At 55.3% G+C, this 22,873-nt stretch overlaps 1 protein-coding gene across 1 annotated transcript in view; it reads right to left on the bottom strand.

Annotated features, from left to right (window-relative positions):
* The window catches only part of LOC102148351 (serine/threonine-protein phosphatase 2A regulatory subunit B'' subunit beta), a 53,850-nt gene extending 33,135 nt beyond the window's left edge, over window positions 1-20,715 (bottom strand). Inside the window, exons 1-2 of the mRNA XM_070269723.1 lie at window positions 20,174-20,715; window positions 7,641-7,826 (exon numbers count right to left, since the gene is read on the bottom strand). Coding sequence (XP_070125824.1) covers window positions 7,641-7,826; window positions 20,174-20,521 — 534 coding nt within the window. The 5' untranslated portion in view covers window positions 20,522-20,715. The remainder of the gene's footprint in view (window positions 1-7,640; window positions 7,827-20,173) is intronic.
* Window positions 20,716-22,873: the final 2,158 nt, after the last annotated feature.

Genomic DNA, 22,873 nt, shown 5'->3' with positions numbered 1-22,873 from the left:
TTCATCGCTGGTGGGGGTGCAAAATGGTGCAGCCACTTTGGAAGACAGTTTGGCAGTTTCTTACAAAACTAAACAGAGTCTTACCATACGATGCTGCAGTCACGCTCCTTGGTGTTTGCCCAAATGAGCTGAAAACCTGTGTCCACACAAACATGTGCACAGATGTTTATAGCAGCATTGTTCATAATTGCCAAGACTTGGAAGCAATGGATATGCTCCTCAGTAGGAGAAGGGATAAATAAACTGTAAAAAAAAAAAAAAAAAAAAGGAGAGATTGTGTTCACACTGTTAACATAAAATAACAATGAACAATTTTACCATAAGAATTCATTTGAATACAAAATTGACAATGACAGTCTAATTTTATGTCACCAGTCCAAGTCGTTGTCAATTTGTTTGAAGCTTTTGTGCATTAATTTGTAAATTTAATATGGTTAGCATTAATCTGATAAACTTGTGCTTTATTTATTAACAGATACAGGATCTACGCCAGAAATTCAACAATCTGACCATACTTGAGGAGTGTGGATGGGAGAAAGCCAGCAATACGAGCAAAGATGTGTTTCAGGTAAATTTGTGGATTTCTAATATAGACTTTTACTTTAATGAATTTAAGCTTTAGAAACATTTAGCTTCAGGTTTTTCATCATTTCACAAAACGTGTCATCTATTACAATGTCCTGATTGTCTTGAAAGAGTGAGGAAAGGTCAACACAAAATTCAGGATGGTTATTTCTGGCGGGGGAGGTGGGGCTGAGATTGGATTTGGTCCCCCTGAGAGCTTCTGAGTTGCTAAGTAACGGTATGTACCAGTGTGTTTTATTCTTTAAACTGTACCTATACATTGTTTTGTAGTAATAATAGCAGTAGTACATAATTTATATAATGTGCCAACTATGCTTCCCAGGCCCTCACACACATTGACTCAGTTAATCCTCACAACAGTCCTGTGAGGTGGGTGCCGTTATCCCCGGGTGGGGAATCTGAGGCCAGGAAGACTCGAGCACGTGCCCAGGCTGGAGCTGGGTTTCTCATTCCAGAACCCATGTTCTTAACTCACAGGTTATGCCATCTCTGCTTTCTATACTCTTGTGCATGATGTATTTCAAAATGAAAGAACTTTTTAAGTAGAAAAGAGGAACAATGACTCTTAGACTCTCTCTCTTCTTCCCAAATTTTATCATGTAAAATTTCCTATTTTCTCTGTAAAATTGGCTTTGTTGACATGATAGATTCCATTCTTATCTATTTGTAGTAATTTTTTTTCCTAAAATATTTTAACTCCAAGCTTTTGGTTCAGAATTGCTACTTCTCAAGCCAGCTTGGAGCCCTGCCACTTTTTCTTTTAGATTTTAGAAAAATGCCTCTGGTTGTAAAATCAGGTTTCTAAACTGGTACTTTATTATGCTGTGTAAACCAAATAAAAACTCTGTTTTGAATTCTGTCTTAGGAGTTTAAGATGTTAGAGTATTAAAGGATTATTGTAGGATTGTTTTACTAATGAAGTCTCCTTATTTTACTAATGAAGTAATGTCTTACTAAGATGTTAGTAATGTCTTACTAATGACAAAGGCCCTGAGGACAGTGACGAGATTGATTGAATGAATTTCAAGTCTGTTAAACAGGAAGGATGCTGGGACATTTGGACCTGCCTTGCGCATTTCTTATCGGGTGCTTAGTCCTGGGGACATAACACCATCAGTGACACAGATAACGGCTGTGTCAAGATAGCATTATGTCGGAGCCTTGTAATTCTGCCCCTTACCACCAGTGTTTCTCTCCTACATTATTTTATAGGCCACCGTTAAGACTACTGAACAGTTAAAATCAAACTAATCTTTTATCTGTACTTTGGAACCATTCCCCCAGATCTCTTATTCATTGACCTCTCATCCCATCAGTTAGCCTTGTTCTCTCTTTTCCATCAGTTTTTAGACATGTTGAAGGGTCCTATCTTTGTTTACATTAAACGACAATCACAACTAACTCCTTGAGGGCAGGAACTTTGTCCTTTACCTTTGACCCCCAGCATGTTTAGCACATACTAGGAACTTGATAAGCATAAGATGGATGTGTGAAATATTTTAGGCATGCTTTATTCATTTTTCTTATAAGATGGTAATGAGTTGCTTTAGTAAATGTCATAATTTCTCTTTGTAGGAAAAAGTTGTCTCGGGTATAGCGAGTGAACCAAAACATGACGATGCTGGGATCGCAGATGGGGGTCGCCTCGCTGCTGTGAAGAAGGCAATGAGAGAGAGGATGCAGCCGGGAGAGCGTGCTGAGGCCGTGGGCTCTGCGGTGCCAAAGGAAGTTGATCATAAAGCGTTTGACGCTGGATCTTTTAGAATCGAAAGTCCCGTTAAATCATTCTCAGGTTAGTTTTTCTATTGAGACTACTTAAGAAATGTACTTGGGTTGGATGGGAGCTTGTACAGGAGGTGAAAAAGTTTTCACAGGAAGCAATATAAGCTGTCTGTGATTTCTGGAAAATAGACCACATCCTCACCACCAAACACTTGCAGATTTTGTTTGACGGATGGGATTAGATTACCTGAAGTGACATATCTCCTAAAGTTGCTTTTCTGTGTTTTCTAAGTGACTTCACTTCCATTATTAGCCCCTAACCCCACGGTCCTGGGAGGAAGGTCCCAGGTCCCAAGAGGGAAGGGCGATGAGCATGAGGAGTGAGGTGATTTCCTTCAAGTTGGTGCCAGGCTGGATGAGAATTTCAGCAGGAAAGGAAGCTTAGGCACCAAACCATCACACTTCTCTGGCTGTTCTTAAAAAATGACGCTTAGGGAAGGTGGGTTTGGTTTTATTTTCATTTGTATCAAAACTTTTGCCCAGATCTTTTTGAAACACAACAGGCCAATCCACAGACAGAAAGGGGACTCATGGTTGCCAGGGGCTGGGGGTGGGGAATGGGGAGTGACTGCTACAGAGCCCGGGATTCCCTTGTAGGGGGATGTGAATGTTCTGGAACCAGACAGTGGTAATGGTTGTGCAACACTGTCTATGAAATAAAGGCCCCTGAATTGTACATCTTAAAATGGTTAAAATGCTGGTGGAACTTTATGTGAATTTTACCACCATAAAAAGAATGAAAGTATCTGCAGTATGATTTAGTTTATGTACAATTCTAGAAATCTCTAATCAATAGTGACCACAGGGAGCCTGGGGCTGGGGGCGGGAGGGATGAGAATGAAGCAGAGTTTAGGGGCCAGTGGAGACGCTCATCATGCTGAGTGTGCTGACGGCTTGACAGGCCCACTGGAGCTCACCAAACTGTCCACAGCAGACACCCACTGCTTCTCGCCCAGCAACCGTGCCCGGAGAAAGCCGCCAAAGAAGTAGAAAAGCTACACAGGTTTCAGCTCGTGGGGTCACTTTCATGCTCCCACACGAACATGCAAAGCGAGGACCACCTCGCCAATGGGGAGTGATCGCCACCCATAATGTTCAGAGAGAACACACCCAAGCATAGAACAGGGTACTACTTCTCATCCAAGAAAGGGAAGAAATTAAATATGTGTGTACATACACAGACGTATATTTGTAGGTATTTGCTCATATTAAAAAATAAAGGATAAGCCAACGTTATGAAAACTGTTACTTATGGGGGAGGAAGAGAGCAGAGTTGAACAGACAGGGGTAGACTCTGGACTTATGGGAATATATCTGGTTTGTGAGTTTTGACCTTGGAACCATGTACGTTTTTACATAATTATAAAACAAAATTTAAAAACATACTTTAAAAAGGCGATCTCTAACAGAAGAGAAGGGGACACTTCCGATCTTCCTCTTGGACCAGTGTTACCCTAATACCAAAACCAGACACAGGAATCACAGGAAAACTGCCAGCCAGTATCTCTTCTGGATACGGACACAAAAACCATCCACAGAATACCAGCCAGTGAAATACAGCCACGCAGAAAAAGGACCACACACGATAGCCAAGTGGGATTTGCTCCAGAACGCAAGGTTGGTTTAACATTGGAAAAACCAACTCACATAATGCACCTCATCCATAGAATAAAGAACCAAACCACACAGGCCTCTCAACAGACACAGGAAAAGCATCCGACCAAGCTAACATCTTTTCTTGATAAAAACGCTGAACAAACCAGGAATGGAAAGGAATGTCCCCAACCCGATAAACGGTATCTGTGAAAGCCCACGCTCACAGCATGCTTAGCGGTGAAGGACTGGATGCTTTTCCCAAGGCCAGGATCAAGAATCTCCACTCTCGGACATCAACACCACACCACGCTGCAGGTTCTTCCCAGAGCAGTCGGGCGGGATGAGGAAATAACAGATCCACACCGGGAAGGAAGAAGCGAAACTATTTCTAGCCGCAGGTAACATGATCATGTACACACAAAATCCTAACGAATATGCTAAAACACTATTAGAACGAATAAATGAGTTCAGAGGACTGCAGGATACAAGATCAGTACACAGGAATTAACTGCATTTTTATACACTTGCAATGAACAAGCTGAAAATAAAATTCAGAGAAGCATTCCAGTTATAATAGCACCAAAAAGAATAAAATGCTTCAGAACAAATTTAACAGAAGATGTGCAAAACTTATACTTGAAAACTACGAAACATTTTCGAAAGAAACTAAGACCTAAATGAGTAGAAGACGTCCTATGTACACGGATGAGAAGACAGTAGTATGACGGCCATACTCCCCACACCGATCTAGAGTCAACGCGAGCCCAGCAGAACCCCAGCTGGCCTCTCTGCAGAAACTGACAAGCTGACCCTAAAATCCATAAGGAGTTGCAAGGGTCCACGGAGAGCCAAAACAAGCTTGAGAAGGAACAAAGCTGGGGGACTCACACGTCCCATTTCAAAACCAACTACAAAGCAGCAGTAATCAAGACAGGGTGGAACTGGCATAAAGACACAAGGACAGGTCAAGGGCTAGAATCAGAATCCAGTACTAAACCCTCATATTTATGGGGAACTGATTTTCAACAAGGGGGCCAGGGCCGCTGGACGGGGAAAGAATGGTCTCTTCAGCCTTGGTGCTGAGACAACTGGATTTCCAGACATAAAAAATGGAGTTTGACCGCTGCATCACTATATTCAAAAATTAACTCAAAATGGATCAAAGACCTAGACGTAAAGGCCGAAACTAGAAACTCTCAGGAAAAAACAAAAGCAAATCTTCATGACCTTGCATCTGGCAATGATTTCTTGGATATGACAACAAAAGTACGGGCAACAAATGAAAAAACAGATAAAATGAACTTTATCAAACAAACAAAAACTTTTTGGCATCATGGAAGACTATCAAAAACTGAAAAAAGGGGTCAGCCTGGTGGTACAGTAGTTAAGTTTGCACACTCTGCTTCAGTGGCCCAGTGTTGGTGGGTTCAGATCCTGGGCACAGACTTACACACCACTCAACAAGCCATGCTGTTGCAGCAGCCCACATCCAAAATAGAGGAAGACTGGCACAGATGTTAGCTCAGGTCCAGTCTTCCTCAGCAAAAAAAAAAAAAAGGTTAAAAAAGACTCAGGTCAATTCTCAGTTTTTCAGGTGCTGAGTACATATAATTAAAAAAAAGAAAAAACAACTCAGAGAATGGGAAAAAATGCACACCAAGTATTGGATAAGGGACTTGAATCTAGAATATATAAAGAACTCTTACAATTGGACAATAAAGTGACAATCCAGTTAAAGAACGGGCACAGGATCTAAACAAACATTTCTACAAAGAAGATGCACAAATAGCCAATAAGCAGATGAAAAGCTGCTCAACATGACAGTCTTCAGGGAAATGCGAGTCAAAACGACCAGGAGACACTTCGTGCCCCCTAGGACACGCTGTCTACAATCAGCAAGACACAAGTGCTGGCGAGGGTGTGAGAGATCGGAACCCTCCTACGCTGCCAGTGGGAACGCAAAATGGGGCAGCTGCTTTGGGAAATGGTCTTGTGGCTCCTCAAAGCGTTAAACATGATGTCGCCATGTGTCCCAGCAATTCCACTCCTAGGTGTGTATATCTGAGAGAACCCTACACCTGCACACCAAGACTCGCACACGCATGTTCCAGCAGCCCTGTGCACCACAGCCCAAAGGAGGGCCAACCCAGACGTCCATCATTGATGAATGGATAAATGCACAACGGGACGCTGAAAGGACATGCCACTGACACACGCCCCAATACGGACGAACCTTGAAAACACAGGCTCACTTGTATTTTTGCTTTATTTTGCAATAAAGCACTTCCTTTATTGCTCCTCGCTTTACCGTGCTTTGCTTTATTGCGTTTTTCACCAGACGCTCCACCAGCAAAGAGAAGACGACTTGCTGAAGGCTCAGGTGCTGGTTAGCATTTTTTAGCAATATGGTATTTTTTAATTAGGGTATGCACTTTTCTTTAGCCATAATGCTATCACCCACTTAGACTACAGCATAGCATAAACCTAACTTTTATCTGCACTCGGAAACCAAACAATTCGTGTGACTCGCTTTATGGCGACATTCACTTTGTTGTGGGGGCCTGGAGCCGAGCCCGCAGTGTCGCCGGGGTCTGGCTGTGTGCTGAGGGAAAGAAGGCAGACACAAAAAGCCACACACGGTATGGATCTGTTTACATAAGACATCCAGGATACTCGAACCTTACAGAGACAGGAAGTGGATTAGTTGGGGGTGGGGGAGGGGGGATGACAGCTAAAGGGTACAGGGTTTCTTTTAGGGGGTGACAAAAATGTCCTCCAGTTGACTACGATGATGGCTGCACAACTCCGGGCATACACTGCATTGTGCTGAGTTGTACATTTTAAATGGGTGAACTGTGGTCCGAGAGTTATATCTCAATAAAGCAGTTCCAACAAGAAAAGAGGACAAGCCCTAAAAACTGCAAGCAAAAGGAAGCACGTGAACCATTCAGCAGGTGGAACAGAACCTGCTCACAACACACATGGACGGAGGGTCAGCATCCAGAATAGGAAGAGACATTCCAGAGAGGAGGGTGGAGATGAAGACAGAGAGAGAAAGCACCCCGGAAGCACAGGGGCAAAGGGGAAGCACAAGCACCCCAATGCGGCCTGAAGGCGGAGCTCAGGAGCACAGCCCAAGGCAGCCTGATCCATGGGGGAGCGGGACGCGTCAACGCCAGCACCCAGGAGGGGCCGTGCCAGCCGCTGGCTACACGGGAGCCTTTCTACGCAGCTGAGGAGATGTGGGAAACCACGATTGTGCTCGTCTACACGTGTCTACACATGTCAACACGGATGGCCTGGAGACATGCCACCGAATTTCAAAACCAAATGGTGAGACGATGCACGGGGGATCGTGTGTTAGGCTAAGTTCAAAATCGACATGTTGCTGCACATGGACTGTGGGTCCACTGGCACCCACCCTAGACAGGGAGAGACACGGGGCAGGAGGGCGCAGAGGAAGGCCCAGGCTGGACCTCAGGGGATCAGTTGCTTAAAAAATGCAAAGGTGAACGCTGCTCCATCTGGGAGGGCAACAACGCACAGGCATGTCTGTCTTCAATATTTGGCACAACCGTTAATACAGAGTCTCCACTGTGTTTCAGATCCTGAAAACAGAACACAAGCACCAACCCGTGAACGTGGTGCTGCCCAGAGGCAGCACGCAGGGCACCCACCTTGGCCACCTTGCCCATGTCCTCCATGGTGGCTCTCTCGTGCGGAAACTGGGCGAAGGTCCGCTCAATCTTGGCGATGACGGCATCGACGTTCACTGTCCCCTGCGGACGGCCTTGGGGGAAGTAGAAGGTGGGGATGCTCTGGCTGCTGGCTGGTGGCAGGGGCTCCTCCTTCTTTGTCTGGACCTGAGGAATGAGACAGGTGGTGAGGACTTGGGAACAGGAAACACCGTCCTCACATGAACCCGTAACAGACAGCGGCGGCACCATTCTCAAAGTGAGCGCACGGGGCCACGGAACCCCAATGTGCACAGAACGCCAGACAATCCTGGGGGCCAACTCCAGCCACGAGGCCACCCACACCCGAAAGGTCACACACCACAAGGGAGCGTCACATACCACTGATCCACACTGCTGAGCCTCCCCCAGCCCTGCCTCAGTGTGACCCCGCAACAGTGACAGCTGACGGCCCAGGCTGCCAGGGAGGCCGGCACAGGTCCTTGTGGGGAGCCTGCCCCGCAGTCCTCCTGGGGTCAGGGTCCTCCAGGCGGGCCGTCAACGGCGCTCACTCACAGCCAGGACAGGTGTGGCCTCTCTTTGGGGCCCACACCTGCAGTCGCTGGTTCCCACGTGTGCCTCCCGGAGAATGGGACGTACGTCTGTCACCTGACCTGGGATGGCCCTCCGGGAAAGGATCTGGCCCTGCGGCCTCTTTCTCGCCAGAAGGCAGAACGGCAGCTGAGCCACCCCAAGTGAAGCCAGCACCTTCAGCAGCAACTACCTCGGAGAAGTTTGACCTCCTGACATGCTTTCCAAGACACAGTGGTGTCGGGACGTGCCCTCGGGGATTCAGGGAGCTGACCTGCTGTGGGGCTGTCGTTACAGGCGGAAGGGGGAACTCTGTATATAAAACACGGTTGTTTAAAATGCCCCCAAGCAGAAAGAGCTGGGTTCTTACCCAGAGGAACGGCACTGCCAGCAGGCCCTAACGCCCAGGTGGGGGGTCCCCTCCATGCGCCACGGGGCACTCACATGTCAGCCACCCTCCCCAAGGCCGAGTGACAGAGCACAGCTCATGCAGCCACCACCTCATGCCACAGGGACCAGGGGCTGGAACACCAGATACCAACAGCACTACCAATTTGCCACCAGGACACACAGTCAACACGGCTCCACAGTGAAACCTGTGGGTGTCCTACACATCTCGTCCTGCAATGGGGGCCTCTTCCCCACCCAGCTGCAGCCTCTGGGACCGGCTAGTGTCCTCCTCAGTCCATCAGTCCATCTCAGGGATGGCCCATGTTCTCTCAGTCACATCTCGGGATGGCCCCACGTCCCCCTCACTCATGTCTAGGGATGGCCCCCCATGTCCCCCCAGTCACGTCTCAGGATGGCCCCACGTCCCCCTCAGTCACGTCTCGGGATGGCCCCGCGTCCCCTCAGTCACGTCTCAGGACGGCCCTGCATCTCCTCACTCACGTCCCGGGACGGTCCCTCGTCCCCCTCACTCACATCTCGGGAGGGGCCCACGTCCCCCTCAGTCATGTCTCAGGGTGGCCCCGCATCCCCTCAGTCACGTCTCAGCATGGCCCCATGTCCCCTTCAGTCACATCTCAGGACGGCCCCGCGTCCCCTCAGTCACGTCTTGGGACGGCCTTGCATCCTCTCAGTCATGTCCCGGGACGCCCTGTGTCACCTGTCTGTTTTCCCTCCAGCACTAGGAGAAGGAGTCACTTGTAAACGCTTTCTGTCCTGCCCCACTGACGTGACCCACAGATGGCAGCAACACGTCCAGAGGTGTTGCTGTCCTGAGTCTGCTGTACAGGGGGGCTATGGGGAGAGCCTGCAGACGCACGACAATGAGCCCTGTGATCACAACAGGGCAAATAAAACAGGGGTTTGACGCAGGGTCACCTCAGTGCTGAGAGCCGAGAGGCAGATGTGGACGGCACGGTGATCAGAAAGGAGAGGCTGCAAAGGGCGGCCCTGAGGTTCCGGCACCTATTGCAGGCCGGCTGTGCTGAGCGAGGCGGGTCTGCCATGGACGGTGGGAAGCACGAGGACCACACTGTGGACTAAGCCTCAGAGCAGAGCAAAGGCTGGATGATGACCTCGGGCCCACCCTTCACGAGACTCGGCCAGAGTCAGCACCCAGGGACACAGGCTGATCCCCCTCCTCCCAGCCCGGGATGTCCTGTTCCACGGGGATTGGGTTACAGTGTCAGAATCACTGAGTCCTGATGTGACAGCCCTGCACAGCAGCACTGAGCCAAAACCACACCCACCGTGGCCCAGGGACAGGCGGGAGGGGAAGCCACACCCAGAGCTGCCTCCTTGGAAGGAGAGGGTTCGGTTCAACAGACCTGCTGGGGGTGCCCACGATTCACTTTGAGGAAGATAACTTTTCCCCTCGATTTCTGGAACAAAGACTGAGGGCCGTTTTTCATTTTTTTAATTTTTTGTGAGGAAGACTGTTACTGAGCTAACATCTGTCCCAATCGTCTTCTACTTCATATCAAGGAGGCCGCCTCAGCGTGACTTGACGAGCGGTGCTAGGTCTGCGCCTGGGATCCGAACCCGCGAACCCCAGGCCACCGAAGCGGAGCCTGTAAACTTAACTGCTGTGCCCCCGGGGCAGGCCCCTGAGTGCCTGTTTCCTTGCCTTGTGGCGGTGGTTCCGTTTTCCCGTCTTTCTCTTTTCTTCTCTCCAGCGAGGCGGAATGAATTGCGAGCCCAATGCCCTGAGCTATCGGCCACAGTCGCTGCCCTTGTACCTTTGTGCAAGACGGTGTTGGTGTTTCCTGAGCACCGACCACATCTTCCCATGAGCCATCTCACTCAACTGCCGCGTTCAGGACAATCTGTGACTGACGTGCCACCAGCATCCTGTATTCACGGTGGGAAAACTGAGGCACAAGGAGTCTGGCGCTCCAGGCAGAGGGCAGGGCACCTACACTGTGGGGTGGCTGCCCCTGGGCTGGTTCTGGAGCAGTTGTCAACCATGTGCCTTCTCCCCAGTACACGGCTGGGCTGACACAGACCCCTGGGCTGCTAAGTCACAGGGACGTCGCTCCCTGCTGGTCAGCGCTAGGAGGCCGCGCACCTGGTCACCTGGGAAAGGACAAGGAAGAGGGATGACAGCGCTGCTACGCCTCCATGCAGACCCACTGCTCGGCCTCTCGCCTACGACCAGGTGTGATTCCTGAAAACGAGATTGCTGTCACCGTGTCAGCCGGCTTCTGCCAGACCCGTTACACAGTTAATACTCAGGCCGGTCCTGAGAAATGGACTTTGACAAAATGGACAGAACGTGACAAAGAACTTAAATCAAATCTTCCTGCGGCTGTCAGTGCACAGCAATCCACCACGAGGCTCACCCTCGCCCCCCTGGCTGGCCCGAGCGTCCCCATGGGTGCCCTCCTCCACCTGGATGGCCACAGGCACACTCCAGCTGGCGACGGCGTGATCCTGACTCCACCACACAAAGCCCTGAAAGCAGCGGGGTGGGCTCACTGGGGCGTCCTGGACATGTGGTGTCAGGCCCTGTGTTGCTCACGCCCACTAGCTGTCCCCCCCTCCTGTGGAGATATAGGGACATTTCCTGCCCAAGGGCTGCCAAGCGACAGCTCTGGAACCTCGCTGGACACTCACGAGGAAGTCTGTCTTCATCTGCACAAGTCACGCGTGGCGACCAGACCTCCTCATGAATCCGCAGTCTACGCAGATGCGAATCCAGGCTGGGATCCACGAGGAAGGCTTTGCCCTGGGGTCCTGGCGGCTCTGCCTGGGGAAGTAACGTGGCCTTTGTGCCCTGGTGACCTCACGGTGACCCGGCCGCCAGCACGCGTGAGGGGAGGGCGGGAGGCCAGCATGCCCCTTTGTGGAGCAGCAGCAACAGTAGCGAGTGCTCGTGGCTCCTGTCCTGGGCGTGAGGATACATGCAAGCACCTCCTGAGGGGGCTTCGGGGGCCTGGTGTCCCTGGTGCTGGTGTCTGCACACACCACAGTCCTAAAGGTGGGCGGTCCCCACCACGGGCTGGGCGCCTGTCCTGCGTTGTTTAAAGGTGAGCGAGTGCAAGAAGCTTACAAAGGCCCCAATCTGAACGGGAGCACAGGGAGGCAGCCGGCACGGCCTCAGCACCGCAAGAGTGTGGCTCGTCCACGTGCTCCTGCGGGAGGAGCTCCGGGGGCCACCACCATGTCCGACACCGCATTCCCTCCTGCCCCATCAGCAGAGAGCGCTGTCAAACTGAGGTTCCGCCGTCTGGGGGAACTAAGACACCACACGGGCATCATGCTCCACCCCCACCATACTCTGAACCGGGTGGAGCATCTCCTCATTTGTCTAAAAGGCAAGGACACCATCTTCCCTGCCCCTTCTCTGCTCCACGCTGTGCCGTCATTTCTGTTCCTCCTCTGACCATTCCCAGGGCGGCACGTGTCTTCGGCTTTGTGAGTTTTGTCCTCCGTCCCCAGGCCCCACGTCTTTTTATTTACTTTGTGACGTCTGTCACCACGTGGGAGTTTTTAGATCATGTTTGTAGTCGGCTTCATTCTCTCGTTGGTCTAACAGATGGTCCAAGGCAGCACTGGGAGCTACTTTATGACATCTGAGCACGTGCCCTGTGCTCGCGAACTCAGAATGACGGGCACCATGGGGACAACGTCTGAGGTCTGTACAGTGGCCAATCGACCCTCCCATGGCCCTGCTGGGCGGGGAGGCCTCAGAGAACAGGAGAGGCCAGAGGTATAGACAAGGACATGGGGGGCCAGTTCCAAGGAGGATGGACACCGGGCCCCCATGACGCAGGCTCGGCCGCAGTCCAGGAGGGGGAAGCTGATGGTCCACCCGGGCAGAGGGGCCAGCCTGGGCCAAGGGCACGGGGAGCCCCAGGTCCTGTGTGGGCCTCGCAAGGGGCAGAAACCACGCGTCAGGAGCAAGTTCACCAAACTTCTGTGGGTGGAGACGTGCCAACGTATCTTCTGAAGCTGCAAAGACTGAGCACTCTAGGAGGCAGTATTCACACTGCACGGGATGAACCACATGTGACAGTTTCTACCCGCTTCCTGAGCACATAGCGCAGAGATTCCCACGACAGCGATGGCACCGGCTCAGTCATCTGTTCCTCCTTCTCCATCCCCCACCGTCTGCTGGTCCACTTGTCTCCAGGGGCAGGAACAGGAAGGGGATGGGGCCCAACAGCCAAATGGGCCTCCCAGTCAGGACTGGCGGGGAAGGGCCTGCTGGTCGCGATGGAGACACACACACGCGTGAGGCCCCTACGCCCAGGGCTGCCGCGCGAGGGCCTGTCTCTGCCTCAGCTCGTGTGTCTGTTCCTGGGGGTGGACACACAGCTCGCCGATCTCCAGGAACCCCTCGCCTCGTGCGGCAGCCCGGGTCCTTCTGACCCTGAAACACAGCAGAGCTCCTGTCTTCCTCTGCTCCGAGCCCTGAGGCCTGGCCCCGAGGACACACGCATGGCTCCATGAGACATGACCTTCTGGACAGCGGCACAGGACGGGCAGAGTGGGACACGAGCAAGCTTACTGCCTGGGGAGCTTGACCATGGTGGAGGGAGGACGCCCACATGGGCTGCGCAGTGAGAGACGGCCCCTGTGGTCAGAGCCATGTGGACAGGGGAAATTTGGGGGGAATTTGGCAGATGGAGGGAGGGAGGAAGGGAGACAGCTACAAACTTAGGGGCAAAGACACAACCACAGGTCTTTGGTGCTCTTGACAGCGCCCTGCAGACACCCCGCATGGCCACACTGGCTGCTGCCAGCAGGAGGGCTTCCCTTGAGGGCACCACACGTCCCTTCCACCAACACACTGGTACAGGAGGACGGTCCCCTGGGTCAGGAGTTTGAGAACCACTGCACCACAGCTCCCTGGGGGACAGCGGGTGTGTGGAGGCGCTAACGACTGCCCCTGTCACTGCCCACCTCAGGGCCTTTGTGCCTACTGTTCCCAGGCGCCCCACAAACACTGCCTTACCTCATCTAAGACCATGATCAGATCCCACCTGCCACTAGCATGTCATCAACAGACAACACAACACCCACCGCCTGAGCCCACTCCCACCTGCCGTCCCCTCACACCAACCATCACCCCAGGTCACAAGGTCATCCCTGACACACCACACATCCCACCCCACCTGCCGCCCCCTCATAGTAACCGTTACCCCAGGTCACAAGGTCATCCCTGACAGGACAAACATCCCACCCTACCTGCCGCCCCTTCAGAGGAGCCATCACCCCAGGTCACAAGGTCATCCTACACACCACACATCCCACCCCACCTGCCGCCCCTTCACAGGTACTGTCACCCCAGTCAGGCTCTGTAGGCTTTTCTGTCATCCCAACTAGAAGGTGCAGCTACCTTCCAGTGCCTGGCACAGAGCAGGCCCCCAGCAATATGCAGTGATGGCACGCACATCCCAAAGAGCTCCCCTGAAAGGAAAACACCTTTCGCTGTGTTCGGAAAGCTGCTACCTCAGAGAACTTGGCCACGTGACTCTGTTTCCCTCTGTCCACAGTGAGTCTCTCCCAGCCTGGAACCTTCCATGTCTCTCACACTCATGGGGAAGCAAGCGTCTCCCACCAACTCACTCCCTGAGGCACAGTGCAACACTGGATGACCCAGTTCTGGTGCTGGACTTGCAGGATCGACTCAGGGAGAAGTAAATGCTAACATGTGTGCTCTTTCTGTGGCCCTGTCAAGACCCAGGTGCTCGGACCAGCCCTTCTGAGGAAGGCAGCTGGAAATGCTGGGGAGAGCACTTGACAAACATCTTCCTGAGTGCCTCACGGACTGGCAAGAGAGGAAGGACTCTCAGGGCACGGACGCTGGGAAGGGGCACCCAGCGAGGCCAGGAGAGGCTGGACAGGCGCTGCCTTCAGGGAGTGCACTCAAGGGGGTGAAGTGACCGTCACCTCACAGTGTTGCAGAGCTCGGGGACAGGAAGCAACATCCAGCATCCTCGACGGAGGCTGCCCCCTGAGCGGGATCCTGGGGGCTGCCCCTGCAGCAAGAAGAATGAAGTGGAAATAAATCCCCACCAACCTCTGACCCCAGGAAGGAAAGGACAATCATAGGCCTGGAAGCTGGTGCTGCATCAAGGGGCTGCGGGCAGGGGGTGGTGGCGAAGCTCCCGAGAGCTCACAGCAGACTCCCAGTCAAGTGTGCAAACCAAATGTACATCCTGTGCCTGGTCCCCAAACCCTCCAGGCGACGACGTCAGGCTGCCGCAGATCAGCAGTGCCCGGAAGCAGCAAGATGTGCTGAGGCGAACCATCCTCAACTCGGGACTCAGAAAACGCCCCAAGTTCCAAGGAAAGTGAGGCGTTCATGATCAAAACGCACAAACACACATGGAAGGAAGGCACCATGGGGGAGAGCCGGCAAGCAGGGAGCAGCTGGGCTGGCGAATACTCCGGACTCTGACGTTGTTGAGAATGAGAGCCGACACGCTTCATATATCAAGACAGGGAGAGGCTTGAAGATGCAAGAGTGAGGAGACTTAAGACAGCTCCAAATAAAACGTCCAGAAGAAAGGAAACACACTTGCTTTCTGGGTTGGAGAGCAGAGCAGCACAGCTGGGAGGGACTCGTGCCCCGGGAGGGAGGAGACGCAGGTGCTGAGCCTGCAGCTACAGAGCTGGAGACACATCCTGAGACCCGAGGCCCAAGGAACCCCAAGCAGGAGTCCTTGGAGCGACCCACACTGCACACCGGATGACGAGACTGGACAACACCCAAGACAGTGGCAGATCCTCAGAACCTGCCACAAGGAGACGGAACGGAACAGAAAAGGGGACCGTCTCCAAAGGAGCGACCCAGGAGCCCTGCAGCCAGCTTCTCGACAGAAATGCAGGGGCCAGAGCTGGAGGAGAGTGGCTGCCCTTTCGCCCAAACGCCACCTCCCGGGAGGTGTCTGCCACACAAAACCAACATGGAGACAGTTTGAGACCAAAACGGAAGAAAAGCAAAAGCGAGCCGGCCACTGTCAGCAGACGCTGGTCCAGGATGTGCGGGGGACCACGCGTCAGGCAGAAGCCAAGTGCTCCTGACGCAGGTCGGAGATGCAGGAAAGGGGAGTATGGGGGGCAAATCTCAACACACTGACTGTGTGAATCATCATAAGAAGGCAATTTTATTTCTTTTTAAAAACCCTCCGAAGGCAACAACAGCAGTGTAAAATGAATGGGGTCATGGAATGGAAGTGTCTGAGAGTTTTGCTTTTTTTGTTGAAGAAGATTAGCCCTGAGCATCTGCCGATCCTCCTCTTTTTGCTGAGGAAGACTGGGCCTGAGCTAACATCCGTGCCCATCTTCCTCTACTTTATATGTGGGATACCTACCACAGCATGGCTTGCCAAGTGGTGCCATGTCTGCACCTGGGATCCGAACTGGTGAACCCCGGGCCGCCGAAGCAGAACGTGCGCACTTAACTGCTGCGCCACTGGGCCAGCCCCCATCTGAGTGTTTTGAGCTGGAAGGCAAAGGTATTAATTTTTCACCTGGAAAAATCCAGTAGTGGCCATTTCTAGGATGAGCAGTCAGCTAGGAGCAAGGGAATACTCCAAAGTAGGAGAGGAAAAGAGAAAGAGGAGGCAAGAAAGGACAGGACGAAAATAAACCAAGATGGACGAACAGTCATAACACGTGGAAACAGACAAACAGCACAGGTAAAAGATGAAGATCAGAAGGAAAAAGAGAATCGTGTCTATTCACAAGAGACACACATAAGACGTAAGGGTGCAGAGGGTGAACATCTTCTCAAAAGATGGAAAAGGGTCGAGGGGCCGTGGGGTGGCTGGACTGACGTGCACACAGGAGGTGGAGGTGTGGACAGTACTAGAGAGAGACAGGGACCGCGTCAGGGCAGGCGACCAGGGGAAGCGACACGCCTCAGAGCTGGCCGATGCCGGCCCCAGGAGCCCCACACGGACACGGCAGACGCTGCAGGGAAAAGCAGAGGTCCAGCCCCCAGGGAGGCCGGGCCCAGCTCCCCGGAGCGATGACGGAGCTGACCGGACAACCAGAAACAAACAGCCTGCTGCAGACACGGGAGATTTACAAGTTTAATCTCCGAGACAGAAATAGATGCGGCCCCAGCACAGCTGCAGCTCTCACATTCTTTTCCAACACACAGGGCGCCGTTGGGGGCTGGCCACCTCCTGGGCCGCAAAACAGGTCTCAGCAGGTCCTGCAGGGACCGTGGGGTGCATTCCCCGACCTCCAGGGGACGCGGCCAGATGACTGGGATGAACAAAAGTGGCAAAACACACACATGTGTGTGTGAAAGGAGAGTCCTAAAGTACGGCTTAGGCCTCTTAAAAAATGACAACCAGCCGACCAGGGGGCATTCGGGTCCCCAAGCCTCTCGCCTGGGCTCCCACCCGCCCCGCCCCACGCAGGCCCCCTGCAGCCCCGATCAAGGGGCACTGCCTCACGGAGAGCTACTTCTGTAGAGGGCCCCGGCCGCCTGCTCCCTGACTCGACCCCACTCCTGGGACCTCAGACTCGCCCACGGGCCTCCCAGAACACACAGTGGGGCTGAGCGGTGCCCCCACGACCAAAATCCAAGCCCTGGGATAAAGCAAAGGCATCTCTTTTCCCGCAGAAGGGTGTGGGGGAGCCCAGCAGAAATCCGTCCAGCTGTGTCTCTGGGGTCACACCTCCCAACACCAGCCTCGGACGGTCAGATCCCAGAGGGGTCAGACGGCACGTGCTGGGACATCAGATGGGTCCCTCCGACTCCAACGGGCCAGGACAGGGCACAGGTGGCAGAATGAGAGCAGGCCAGGCAGGGACGCTGGGCCGGAGCGGCCAAGCCCAGCAGCGTCCTGGGCGGCTCCGTCTGAGACCGGATGTAGCAGCAAGGCCGGGACGGGGCCCTGGACGGGGCCAGGGAGCTCAGGGGGGCAGCCTGTGGATTCCAGGTGAGCCCAGGCCCCAAAGATGCTGCCACCCAACAGGAGGCCCCTGTGGGCCGCGAGCTTTCTCCTCGGCTCCCATGGACCCTCCACACCAGCTGGCAGGAGGTGCGCCAACTAAACGCGCGAACAACACTCCATGCCGACAGATGGGAGCCAGAGGTCAAAGTTTAACACAGGGGAGCCAAAGACAACAACGGGGGAGCCAGGCCCTGCACACGGCTTCGTGCGAAGGATCTCCCTCCAGCACAGGAGGGGCCGGGCTCACTGTGGAGGCTGCTGGGCCAGCCGCGTTCACAGGAGGGAGCAGAGCTGTGTCCCCAACACTGACACAAACGGGGGAGCCCGGCTGAGCGGGGTCCCCGGCCTGGACACTGACTGTCAGCCTGGCTCGGCACCTGCCCCACAGGACGGGCTCCCATGGGGGCGTGCGTGCGGCTCTGGAGTGGCCTGTGAGGGGAACCTGCATCCACAGCCGAGTGGACAGAGGGGGCGCTTCCAGCTGCCAGGGTCCTGGGAATGTGGATCAAAGGGGGTATTCATGACCCTTCCTGCAGGGTACTGTGACCCCACCCAGACTGGGACCCCAGACTGTGGCCCACTTGCCATCTGGGACGGGCAGAGCTGGGAGGCCACGCTGTCACCCCAGGGAGGGGAGGTCAGCTCAGAGTCCAGGACTGTCCCCAGGGGGTGGCCACACTGGGGTCTGGAATGACGCTCAGCGGGGTCTGTGTGCCCACCTGAAGGACCCTGCAGGGAGGCTGGACGGCGTGTCCGGGCCCACAGCAAGGTGACAGAGTGGAGGAGCAGAGGCGCCCGTCAACTGTGCCTGAGCCTGTTTGTGGAGAGTGGGCGATGGGACCCCCGGGGTACAGGACGCTCAGGACCCCTTCCAGTGGGGCGAGCCGAGCATGTCCTGGGCCTGAGGGAGCCTGCAGTGACCACCGGGAGTTGGCGCTGCTCGGCGCCCAGAAGGCCCGAGAATCCCTGGGCAGGGTGGGCGGGTGGACATGGGAGGTGGGAGCAGGGATGGCTCCACTGTGGACGGCACAGCTGTACCCCAGGGTCCTCTGCTCCGGGCCAGGGGGGCCCACTGAGCGGGTAGTGTGGCCGTCAGGCTGAAGCACCACCTCCCTCCCTCCACCCCCAGCCTCTCCCTCCACCCCCAGCCTCTCCCAAAGATGTTTGCTGAACCCCCAAGGCTGTGTCCCAAATCCGCCCTCCAACATCTTGGGGTGAAAGGAGCCAGGAGAACTCTCCTTCTGCTCCTCCCACAACCCCCATGAGAAAGACCCACTGGTCCACCGCCTGCAGCCCAGGGAGCACTCACGTTACGCAATGCACATCGTCACGGCTGAGAAACAAGGTTGAGACATGTTTTCTGTGACAAGAAACAACTTCCCATGAAATGAATTTATAAAGTTTGATTCCCAAAAAGTGATTTTCATTTGATAAGCAGCAGCCCTAAAGCAATGCAGACTTTCCTGCATGGGCTCTGCGGGGAGCCGGGCCCCCAGGCACGACCATCCTGGGCGAGGCTGGAGGGATTTCTGGGTCTCCCACACAGCCCAGTGGACCATCAGGAGAAACCCTAACTGCCCCACATCTGTCTTCCTATCGTCAAAGCAGGACCCGCATGGGGCAGATTCCACTCCTGGGTCTCCAAATGCAGGCACTTTCCTTAAAATCTAGGGACAGACTCACACCTTCCCCAGCTGCAGACAAAACTTCAGAAGTTGGAAGACACAAGACAGGAAAAATTCCCAAGCTGTGTAAAAGCTGAGATATGATCCCAGAAAAACTCCCATTAAAATATCAGCAGAAAGCAGGTCTTTTTTTCCCCCAGATGGCCCAGTCTGATTGGATGTCATTTTTTTTGGCCACAACAGGACGTTAAGTCCTGGCCTGGATAAAACGTGCAGGTGTCTAACTGCAAGAGGTGAGGCGTTCAGGAGCAGGAGCCCCGGCCCCAAGCCCTGTGGCCCTGCCCCCAGCACCGGCCCAGAGCTGAGGCGAGGACAAGATCTGCCACGGAGACCCCTCGAGTCACAGACAGACTCTGGGGATCACGGGCTGTCTGATGCTTCCAAACGACTGGGTCCCTCAAACTAACTCGTAACACGTCCAAGGTGTAGACACAGCAGGTCTTACTCCTCCGAGCACACACAACCATGGAGAGGGTATCTACACGGCAACTACTCACTATCAGCACCAAGCCATCCACTTGCCCGGCCCATGTGTGCAGATCCCCACAGCCCAGTAAACACCATGTGGCCGAGAAGGCCAGGCGTCCCACAGGGCCGTGTCATCACGGAGATGGCCGTGACCATGGGCCAGGCTTCCCACCGGGACCACAGGGTCAGGCCCCCACCCGAGCCAGAACCTGTCCACGCGCCGGGGGCTTGCATCCTGGCCACACCGCGGCACCACTGCCAAAACTCCAGCAACGGGCGAGCTCTTAGGAGCTCTCCCAGCGACTTCACGCGGGACCCACACTCCCTGCACGGGTGGGTGCGAGCAGCCCCCGCCCCCCCCCCACCAGTGGAGGGACTCGGGAGGGACCCGGATGGGCCGGGGGGGTGACATGCGGCAGACCTGGACCTGCTGGAGGGCCTTGAGCCTCTTCTTGAAGCGGGAGGGCAGCACGAAGTCGCAGCCGCGGGCCAGTGAGGCCAGCTCCTGCCTCAGGCTGGGGTCCTGGCACAGCGACAGCTCGTGGAGCCGCATGTCAGCTCGCGTGGGCCGCCAGGGCCCAAGCCAGGCACCTCGCTCTGGCTCTTGCTCTCGGGGCTGGGCCTGGCTGGGGCCGCTGGGCTTGGGGCGGCAGCTGCGCCCAGCAGGACGGTTGGGGTGGCTGGGCTCAGCGCACTCCGTGTGTCGCTGGGCAGGCGCTGTGGGGGCTAGCCCAGGCAGCGCGCGTTCCACAGGCTGAGGAGGGCACATGGCTGGAGGAGGGGTGGCAGGCCACCCCTCCCGCGGGCGGGCAGGCCGGCGGCTGTGCAGGCAGAAGGGGACAGCTGGCGCGCCCTGACCGAGCAGCTCTCTCTGCGCGGCTGCTGAGGGTGCGGGAGGCCTTGCAGGGGGCGGTGTCTGCAGGGACCCCGGCTGTGGCTCAGTGCGGACGCACAGGGCACAAACAGGTCAGCAAGGACAGCCGATCTGGGGCAGATCTGGGGCCGTCTGCCAGCGCTCGCACAGCGGGGAGGTGGGCTCTCCCCAGAAGCAAAGCCTGCCCGCCCGCCCGCGACTAAAGGGGACCTGCCACAGGCTCCTCGCGGAGGAGCAGGTTCTGCGCTGAGACCCCAGCCCAGGACCCAGATGCAGCCAAGCAGCTGTTCCCCCCCTGAAAACGCACTGGGAACAAAGGGGTCTGCCCGCCCCAGCTTCCCCTGCTCGTTAGAGGCTGAGAAAACATACTGAAGCTGCAAAGGACACCCGAAAGTTTTCTCTTCAAAAATCGGGTGAGTATTCTGGCTTCTGTAGTCTTGGTGCCGGTTCCACACGCAGAATGTCAGGACAGGGCAGAAAGTACCACAACATACAAGGTAACAATATGGAACGACAGTGTGGAACGTCACGACAAAGTACCAAGTAACCAGAACGTCCAAAATAACGACAGTGCACAAAGTACCTACAGGGCAGAACATAACCACAATGCAGGATGTAGCGTTAACGCACACCATAAGGTAGGAGCCGGTCACATAAACGCCAACAGGGCAGCAGATAGCAGGTGCACTGAGGATGCGGCCAGCGGACACACGGACACCCGGCACCTCCGCCCGCTCCTGCAGGAAGGACCAAGGCTGCGTTGGGGGCTGAGTCGCCTGGGCCCACGCCGGGTGCTGCGGGCACGGAGCCTGGGGGAGGCGCTGCCTCCTGAAGCCCAGACGGCTTCTGGGAGAATCTCTCAGGAGGAACCCGCCGTGGATGCACCTGGAGCAGCAGGGCAGGACCGCAGGGTCCAGCCCGGCCCACACCCACACCCATAGGAACCAAAATGCCGGAGGATGTGAGGCGGGTGGGAACACGGCGTCCCTGAGGGTCCCCCTCCCGCCCCTGGGAGGCCTTTGGAGCAGACGGGCGCAGAGAGCGTGTGGCTCTGCTGCGGGTGGCAGGACACAGGACCGGCGTGTGTGGGCCACACACCCCCATCTTCTGTGACACAAGCCTCTGGCACTGGCCAGCCTCCAGACACCCCTCCCAGGCCTTCCTCCCTCCCGGCCAGAGAGAAGCTGGCCCAGGTGGCCCCACTGCATGGAGGGGGTAGCGCCTCATGCATTCCAGACGCCCCCTGGGGCCCGCTCACCCTGACCCTCGGCCCTTGGCCCCCGGCCACCTGGGCTGCATCCTGGCCCACAGGGCACGGTCTTCCCTGCAGATCAGTGCGCTCACTGGCTCCCCGCTCTGCTTCCACCTTCTAACCCCGACCCCGAGAGGAAGAAGGGGGTTTCATCTGTCACTGCTTCTCCCTCCTCCTTCGGGCATCCTCCCCCCCTCCTCCCACCGAAGTTTATGAGTGTCCACTACAAGGCCGGCACGGCGGCCACACACGTGGACAGCGGACCAGCCCTGTGCGCATGGAGAGCTCAGCCCCACACACAGTGGGGAGTTTGTGCTGCAGAAAAAAGCAAACCCACAAACACAGGAGTCCCGAGAATAAGCCCTGGCAGCCCCGAGCAGCCCCACGCGGCGGGAGGCCCTGGGCTTCAGAACACACCCCGTCCTGGACCAGGCCCCACAAGGCCGCCCGCCCGGGTCGAGCTGCGTCCCCCCAGATGTCCCAGGACCCCAACGATGCCTCCCCAGCCCGCAGCTCTCCTGGCCACCCGACAGGTGGATGTGGCCTGTCCGTCCCGGCCCCTGGGGACAAAGATGCCCAGGAAACGACCCTGGTCGTCACCAGGCTTGGTGTCAGACGGTCTGTGGGTTTGGACAGATACGTAATGATGTGTGTCCACCGTTATGGGTCGTGCAGAGGAGTTTCACTGCCCTGAAGCCCCCATGCTCCGTCTGTCCATCTGTCCCTATCCATCCCCCTGGGACACTGGTCCCGTCACTGTCCCCTAGCTCATCCCTTCCAGAGGGTCCCCTGTGGGGTCACACAGGATGGAGCCTTTGTCTCCCGTCCATCGTCCTCACAGCCTCACTCGTGTCTCGGAGTCCTGCAAGGCGCCCCTCTCCCGTTCCTCCTCTGCCTTACCCGTCCCTCGGCCCTATTGCATCCTCCTCCCCCACTACCCTAACGTCCGCCAGGACCTGGGTCAGCCTCCAAGTCCTCCAAACAGACAGACCAGG

Source organism: Equus caballus, chromosome 6, assembly GCF_041296265.1.
Source record: "Equus caballus isolate H_3958 breed thoroughbred chromosome 6, TB-T2T, whole genome shotgun sequence".
NCBI classification, from domain to species: domain Eukaryota; kingdom Metazoa; phylum Chordata; class Mammalia; order Perissodactyla; family Equidae; genus Equus; species Equus caballus.
The sequence above is the reverse complement of the archived record's forward strand: the minus strand, read 5'-3'. Positions and strand labels throughout refer to the sequence as shown.